The sequence below is a fragment of the Plodia interpunctella genome, chromosome 2, assembly GCF_027563975.2.
Source record: "Plodia interpunctella isolate USDA-ARS_2022_Savannah chromosome 2, ilPloInte3.2, whole genome shotgun sequence".
NCBI classification, from domain to species: Eukaryota; Metazoa; Arthropoda; class Insecta; order Lepidoptera; family Pyralidae; genus Plodia; species Plodia interpunctella.
Genome location: NC_071295.1, coordinates 3,424,557 through 3,433,203, shown reverse-complemented (window position 1 = coordinate 3,433,203; position 8,647 = coordinate 3,424,557). Strand labels below are relative to the sequence as shown.

The 8,647-nt window shown below is 34.3% G+C and overlaps 1 protein-coding gene across 1 annotated transcript; it reads left to right on the top strand.

Annotated features, from left to right (window-relative positions):
• The first annotated feature begins 672 nt into the window (after positions 1-672).
• Positions 673-8,171, top strand: LOC128678885 (protein rolling stone-like). Its single transcript, XM_053760779.2, has 5 exons — positions 673-1,074; positions 2,923-3,036; positions 5,383-5,572; positions 6,751-6,921; positions 7,945-8,171. The coding sequence occupies exons 1-5, from the start codon at positions 795-797 to the stop codon at positions 8,030-8,032; spliced, it is 843 nt and encodes a 280-aa protein (XP_053616754.1). The 5' UTR covers positions 673-794; the 3' UTR covers positions 8,033-8,171.
• The last annotated feature ends 476 nt before the right edge of the window (positions 8,172-8,647 follow it).

The window sequence follows — 8,647 nt, the reverse complement described above, 5'->3', positions numbered from 1 at the left end:
GCGTTGTTTAAAACAAGGAAAAACCAGCGATGTACGTCGAAACCAAAAAGTTTCGTGCACTGTTTGTCGATAGTGTCACCGGCACAAATATAATTCATAATTTTGTCTCAATGGTAGTTGTCTTCAAAAAAATTTTGTTCTAAATTAATAGGTACTAGTGGCTCATCTGGGCTTCGCTCGTTAAACTTCCTCAGGAATCATATCTATTGTTGAAAAGATCCGTACTAGTTCGTATGCAGTAGTTTTTGAATTTTACGCGAACAGACAGGCGCGAAAGAGGACTTTGGTAATTATAACATATAAGGATAATACTATAAAAGTATAACATGGTAAGTGGCTCTTTGGTAAGGTGACCAACCTAACTGACCGATTCGACCGATCTGAACAAAACATGCTGACTAATTACTTTATGATTACAGGAAACAATGTAAGTATGTAAATTTTTTGCGTGACTTGGACCTTAGACGACGACCGCGGTGGGTTTATGTGCAATTTCCAAAACCGGTTCCACTGTCCGGTTTCGACGACGAATTCAGACTACATATAATGGTAGACCTATCTTCCTTAAGCTCAGAGTACAAATTCGCTTGTCGTCATATTAGGTGTAATCTTTTATCGTGATTTTACATTTTTTATAAGATAACTATACCTACGTAACTCAACAGTCACGCACAGTGTCGGCGGCGTTTCGATAACGTAGCCGCGGGGACGCAGTGTTCATTAGCCAGTGAACGAAGTCAGTCGTAAAATTGGGAGGCAACAAGGGAGACCTCAGCTGCCAGTTCAAAAAACGCATGTGGTATTTAGACAATGAGGATGGATCCGACGGATCTGAATTTTGGCTCAGCTCTTTTCAAAAGGACCGCTCCGCATTACCACTACTCCTCATCAGACTTGTAATATTCCTGGCATGTGTCGGGATGTTGATTGCAACTATAGTTCTGTCCATCATTACTGAACAAATAGATGCTAGATACTGGCCCATATACATGACACATTGGGGAATTATTACGTATACATTGTGTACATTTTTTGGATGCTGGGTATCCATCGCAGCCTTTACTGGATCTATTGGTGAGTTTAGTGTTTTTTTTTTTTAACTAAATGATAATGTTTCCTAATGATAACGATCGAATAATATATCTAACCATTCTAATTGACCACGTCGTGTTGTAATCGAATAATAATGCCGCAGCATGATATAACTTGAAAAGCAATATTTTAACATTTTTTTAAATCATCATAGCTAAAAATTCAATTAGCAAAAATATTTAATTATTTATATACTTTTTTGATTTACATTTTATCTATAAAAATAAAACTAACTAAATTGAACTTTAGTAAACACTTGCAAATTAAATATTTACAAAAATGCCAGTACCGGCAATTCGTTACCTTGAAGTAATGTCGCCAGAAGAAGCAAAAATATTTTGCTATTATTTATTTTAAATGTTACCTAAAACCGTAGTAGTGTTTCGGTACGGTATGTGATCTTATCAGCACAAATATATAGCTATCGAGGACGTAATTATTTATAGTTATTTGGACGGATAATTGATAATCTAATATCTTTCAAACGCAAAGTAATGCGCGCATTTCGTCTTCCTTCAGAGTGGGAAAAAATATTTTGAATGATAGGCAACCTCTGATTGCGGCACTTATTTTACAGGCAACCATAAGTTACAGTTATGAAATATACCCTATGCCCTTCTCCATACTTCAAACTATGCAAAATGCAAAATTTCAAGAAGATTGGTTTAGTAGATAGAGCGTGAAAAGGTAACAAACATATAAACAAACTTATTTTCGCATTTATAATATTACTTATGATTAGGATTATAACTGGGAAAGTAAGTTTGTACCATACATGCAATTTAGTGTATGAATATACATCAAATGATCGCGGAAAAATAACTGCTTCCGTGAGAAAATTACGCGGGCGAAGCTGCGGGCACAAGCTAGTACATAATACATTTATTAGTTATTAAAAATCACCTTGAGTTCATATGTTATTTCCCGCTTTGTGAGTTTGCGAGTAAAGCTTGTCATAAATAAATTATTAATAACTAAAAATCATTATTTCATGTAAGTATTTCCATCATAAATCGTGAGTTTTTTATTTTTATAATCCGACTAGCAGCCCGTCCCGGCTTCGCTCGAGTACAACCACCTGTAAAACTATGACAAATCTTTCTCAGAAATCACCCTAAATAGATAATCAGATTTAATTCTATTAAAGTTCAGGATTCGAACCATTAATAGTAACAACGTGAATTCAATGGTGTTTACCGCTGAGCTGTCTACTCATATCTTTAGTTACATAGCATTTATGCCAATTTTCAAGCAGATCAGTAAAGATTTTCGTTATTCTTCATACAAACTTTACCTCGAATTTTTACCCCTTTAGGGGTCAAATTTTGAAAATTCCTTTCTTATCTGAGCACTACGTAATAACCTGAAGCTACTGGCCAAATTTCGTGTTTTATTCTTTGGAATTTGTTTTGGCCAAATTTCGTGTTTCTTCTATGGTTTAGGCTGGGCATTGATTAGTAAAAAACGCTTGTTCTTTATTATATTAATCCGATGAAAAGAAAGAGTATTTGCACCATTTTACATTAATAAATCACAAAAAATAAATAGAAAGTAACTGCAATAAAAAACAATTATAATTAAACTTATACTAAAATTAAACTTATACTAAAATTAAACTTATACTAAAATTAAACTTATACTAAAATAATATAAATAAAAAATCAATTACTATAAATAAAATATAACCCGCTGTCTGTTGCCCCGCAGAAGTGCACCCTGAAGGCTGGCAGCAATGCCACAGTATATTCAATGCAATTCTGTTTAATTGGTGCGCCATTGAACTTTAATACAATTAGGTCAACTATACACATGTTTTGTCCAATTTTCCAGATTGTTCCTCCGGCCTGCCGTGGTATGTGAAGGCATACTGGTTTTGGTACAACGTGGCCTTACCGTTCGCTTTCTTCATAACAGCGTTTTATTATACATTTTTGTCAGCTATAGGTGAGTTATATAAATTACTATTTATTTTTTAATTACCTACGCCTCCTTGATAATTCTATAAACATGAGTAGGAAAAAAGATCTGTGGAATACAAAACAAAACGCTTTCAACAAGCAATAATGAAGATTTGCTTGCATCCTCTCATCTGCTAGAGAAGAACTGATGGTTTCCAAACGGCTGAACATACGTTATGCTAAGTGTCGATTTAAATGTCCTTCAAATACCGGTTAATATCAAAATCGGTTTGGACCATAAAATTTAGCTGTTATTAAAAATGTGAAAAATCTATTTAACTATATTAATTTGAGTTTTATCTACAAATTCAATTCAATATTTATTTATTCAGTTAACCAAGATATATAAAAACTGTGTACGGTACAATTTAATAAACACTAATGAGAGCTCGCGGCGACGTAAAAACGCTCGTGAAATTCACCCAAATACGTCGTTTAACGATCGGTGACGACCTTTGTGGCTTAATGGTCATCATGCCGGACTGCTACACTGGAGATCCCGGGTTCGAACCCCGGTCAGGTCAACATGGAAAATAATCTTTTTCAATTAGATCTGGGTCTTGGATGTTTATCTATAATTGTATAGGTATGTTACAGAAATAGTTTGTTGTTTAGCCCCAAAGTACTAACTCAACGACAGTATCGTTGAGTATCAACCTGTGTGATTTGTCCCTATATGTTTATTTATTTATTTTTGTCCCGAAATTTCCACGGGAGCGAAGCACCGGGCGCAGCTAGTTAGTACGTATTAAAGTTGAAATATTTTTTATTACCTCTATAAGGTTACGGCGGTCAAAGGCCAGGATTTAAGGTAAACGAACGTTAATTTGAACGAGGATCAATAATAATATTGTCGCATGTGACAATTCTCAGAACATTCATACGTAGTTTAGGATTTTAATAGCCACCAATTAAAATGTCGATTGTTATAGAATAATGTACTAAATGTTTTTGTAACAATAGAAAATGGGCTCTTGGGATTAGTGTTCTTGGCATCAGATATCGTGGTATTTTTATTTTCACGTAATATGTCAAATTTAAAAATACATACATATGTAAAATACTAAATAATCTATTTTTGAAAATTATTTAACCTTTCAAATGAAGAACGTTAAAATATTTGGAACCATGGATCTGATAGACAACCAAAGACTTGTCGTGACGTTTTGCTCTTAAGAAATCGGGGAGACCAGGGCAAAATAATTGAAAATAATATTTTTTTATCTAAAAAAATATTTACATTAGAACACCAATACTCACGCATCCCATAATGGATCCAAAATTTTATTTCGGAAGTCATGTATTCGATTAACGAAAAATCTACTAAACTATTATGTGAATAGAATTTACTATGAAGCAATATATTTTTATGGTTCCGTATCTCAAATTAATTTAAATTAAAAAAAATCCGGAACCCATATAAAATCACTCATGCAATCTTCACAGCTAATTTGCTTCGAAACTACTGAAGCGAATGAGTTGATAACTTTGGAAAACTGGACCGATTGTTATGAAATTTGGTACACGGGTAGAATATAACCTGGAGTTACACATAGGGAGTGAAGCTAGTAGTTAATATGTGAAGTTAAGGCTTGTAAACTTGAGCTAGAGAGAAAAAAGAAAGGCATGTAGAGAAACTTGAAACTCTTAGCATTACCTGAGCTTGGCTCTACATGAAATCTGATATCGAAAGTCAAAACATTTCAGTATATTATCGATGAGAAATTGATATCTTTACCTTATTTCCAAACAATAATGTTTGTTTGTTTGTTTGTAAACTCTTTATTGCACGAAGAAAACACATATATGGATATTATAATTACCGATAATTATCGGTACATAAGCGTTCGTCGCATTCATAATATGCTAATAAAGAGTCCAAATATGCTCAAATTCTTTGTTACTATACGTCTTCAGCTATAGTCTATTAACGCTAATAAAAATCGATATTGATCAATTGACGAATACCACTACTACTGCTTTGTTTTTTATCCAAGTAGATTGTAATTGCAAGATAACTTTGAGATATTGTGAATAAATGCCTATCTACCTAATTTATCTGAATCTGTGGGTTAAAGTCAGGTCTATCAAGGTTACACGCGTTTTATCGTCTTAGTAAGGATTTGGACATTATTTAATATATTATTTCATCAGATAATTTATACACGTCCAACACAAACTTTCCTTGGATTGTTTTGATTTTTCGACATAAGTATCGCAAACCCTACTACTATACAACCCCTGACCTTTTCGAAAACGCAATTTACAGCAAGATTTTGTAGCAGCCATATGATTATTTTTTGTATGTTAATTATAATTTTAACATTTCCAGTGCACACATTCGCCTACATCGACCCAATCCTGGATGTGGTGATCCACGGCATGAGCTCGATCCTCATGATGATCCTGCTCCTCACCGCCCGCCACCCCTCGCGCTTCTTGCACTTCTACCAGCCCTTCAGTATCTCTCTAGTCTACTTGTTGTTCACCATCATCTACTACCTTGTTGGCGGGACCGACCCGTAAGTTTATGACTGTTTAAAGTATAAAATAATTAGAATATTATTTGTTCACTGTAAGTTCAATACATTTTCAATGAGTTTCTTTCGGCATTCCTTTTCAGCAGGGATGGTTTCAAAACGCTAATTTGTAGCTTTGAGTCAAATATTATAACCTCTATTGCGATTTGGTACCCGAAACCAACAAGTATAATTTAAATTTGACGTGAAAAAGTGTCTGTAATGATCTAATTTTTAAAGATCTAAATCTTTGGCTGCACTGAAAAGCGCTGTTCAATCTTTCGCGCCATATTTTTGCTTGTTGAAACAGGTTTGGCCTTTTCGCCACGATAACTGAACTAGATTAATAGCAACAGACATACAAATATTATACTCATAGTACCCAGCTGACCTGAGCCAAATGATGTCATGGTGCGCTCCTGCGTACCGACCTTGACCATATTCATCGGCCGTGTATTTTTGTAACATCAAGTCAACACAAATTCGGCAGGCTGTGTTTTGTCATATAATATCATTAATGTCGTAGGGTCATTTGAATAACAAAAAAATATCATTATTTTTTTTATCAATACGCCAAATCGGCTGATTATCGCTATCAACATGAATGATATGCAGCTAACTATATGTATTAAAACTAAAAAAAAACAACACTGATATCTAACTACTTATATGATAACATCGTCGTCAAGGATGATATGAGTCGTAAAGAGAATATCGTTCCAATCCGCAACGTCGATACGCAAGGACGATGCGTAGTCGAGAATAAATAAATAAGCAGACCCCAAGCTTGATGCTTTATGGCTGGGAAACTACATCGAATGCTCTCAGATCACCCTTCATGTTGCAATCTCAACTAGACACCTAAATTCTTGCTCTTTCTCAATTAAAATAAAATAATTTCGTAGATTTATCCAGTAAGTGAAAAGCAATTATTTTATTTATATCACTTATTAAATACACTTTACAAATGAAATATAATTATTGAAAAAATTACAGTCAGATTTTGATGGTCTATTATAGGTATGTTACATTGTAACTAAATTGATAATATTTATCGAACTGCAATAGTAAAAATACAGCGACTGATGATGGCATATACATTTATATAGGTGTATATAGGCCATCATTGGTCGCGATCGATCATAAATGAAAACTAAATTGAATAATTTATTATTTCACAGTAACGGAAACGTATGGATATACCCCAACATAGACTGGTCGAAGACCGGTCCTACCACGCGCATGATCATCGGCTCAACAGTCGTGTTCCTGACTCTCCACTTCATGGCCGTCTTGATATCCATGGGCAGAGACTGGTTAAGCAACCGGTACATCAGAAACGAGACCAAAATGTCCGTCAATTAAATTACATTAATCTAGTACCTACCTAAAATAGTATTATAATTATGAGTTAAACGGATTTTTAAGACTGCAGACAATTCAAATTTCAAATGTATCCATTTCCTGACTCGAAATAGGAATTGTTTGATATATTTTTATACGCACATTCCCAATCTATAAATTTCCTAATTGCCAACGGATATTTATTAGAATCGGGTGGAACTATACAGAAAACAACTAAATATTTTAGTTTAGAAGTATTTTAATTTTGATTTTATTTATTGATTTATTCAAAATTTATTTATACTGTATTATGTTGAACAAATGCTAAAAGCATTCTCTACCAGTCCACCTTCGGGGAAAAGTAAAAAATATAACCATTTGTAAAATAATACAAAAATAGTAAATATATTTAAAAAAACAATCATAAAGTCTATACTCGCTTACCAATAAATACAAAGAAAAAGACTTTTATGTTAGGGCTAAACTGCGTTGTGTGACATAGGATAAGCCGTCCTTCGATGATTATACCTAATTATCGTGCCGATCTCGGTAACATATATGCCTAGACGTCTAAATCTGTTGCAAATTACCTTCAGTTTTGACGACCTTTATGACGTAGTGGTCACCAGTACCACTGGTACCAGATCACCGGCGCCGCTCGTCCGCTCTCTGAAGGTACTGGGTTCGATTCCCAGCGCGGACAAATATTTGTACTTGTTGATCACAGATGTTTGTCTGCGTTTGTGGGTGTGTTGTGTCCGTTTTTGTTTTTGTGTCCCACGGACCCGCGAATAAGCTTAGTGCTTAGTGTGGGCCGATGGGTGTTATCGATTTATTATTTTTAGTTTTTTATTTTTATATTCTTGGGGTTAGCACGAGTTTTTTTTTTTCATGAAAATTTTATTAGATTTTGACGTTGCGTTGTCGATACGATTGCGTTATTGTCAAAACTTGGGCTAACCCCGCTGGAAAATAAATGATAACATTTTTCTTGATAGCGAATCTATTGTAGATATTTTTAATGTCATCAGGCAAGGCATTCCTGAGTCGAGAAGCTTGAAGAGTGAAGCATCTGGACATAAAATCGGAGCTGGAAGTGTCAGCAAAAAGGACAAGTGACTTTGGTGTGAAGCACATCTTCATAGGATTCGTGGAGATATCGAAAGTTTTATCTTTAGATTTCTAAACTATAAAACACACAGCTGGTTGTGTCAACGTGAGCGCTTTAATAAACATTCTGATTTTCTCAGATGAATAATGTCTTTTATTTACAGAAATCATATAGTTAACTTTACGTCGTAAAGTCATATGTAACTCACTGGACAAAAACTTCTATAATATTCCATTATATGTTGCCCGAGGCTTCGCTCCCATGGGAATTTTGAGATAAAATATATCCTATAGCAATGTTGGATAATGTACCTTTCCTTATGAGAACACCCGCCTAAAACACAAAAACTCACAAACGCTTACTTCTTTATAATAATATAGTATAGATGAAAAATCCCTGCAGTTGTTGGAGGTTCTACTAGGTTCTTCGCCTATGACCGTGTATGTATCATAGGAATATTGAGAATGAGACAAAAAATAGGATTTTTTTCTCAAACTACATCTACAAATATCCTCGAGACAGTTTGTCTAACCATCGCATAAACTTGTGATGTTTCTAGTAGGCCATGAATAGGAGAATTAATAAAAACAATGTTCACTATCACTGAACATATATTAAAAAGT

Coding starts and splice junctions, on each gene's coding strand:
- LOC128678885 (XM_053760779.2), top strand. CDS start 795: ATGTGGTATTTAGACAATGAGGATGGATCCGACGGATCTGAATTTTGG. Junction 1,075..2,922: donor AGCCTTTACTGGATCTATTG/GTGAGTTTAGTG, acceptor CCAATTTTCCAG/ATTGTTCCTCCGGCCTGCCG. Junction 6,922..7,944: donor ATCAGAAACGAGACCAAAAT/GTCCGTCAATTA, acceptor TAATGTCATCAG/GCAAGGCATTCCTGAGTCGA.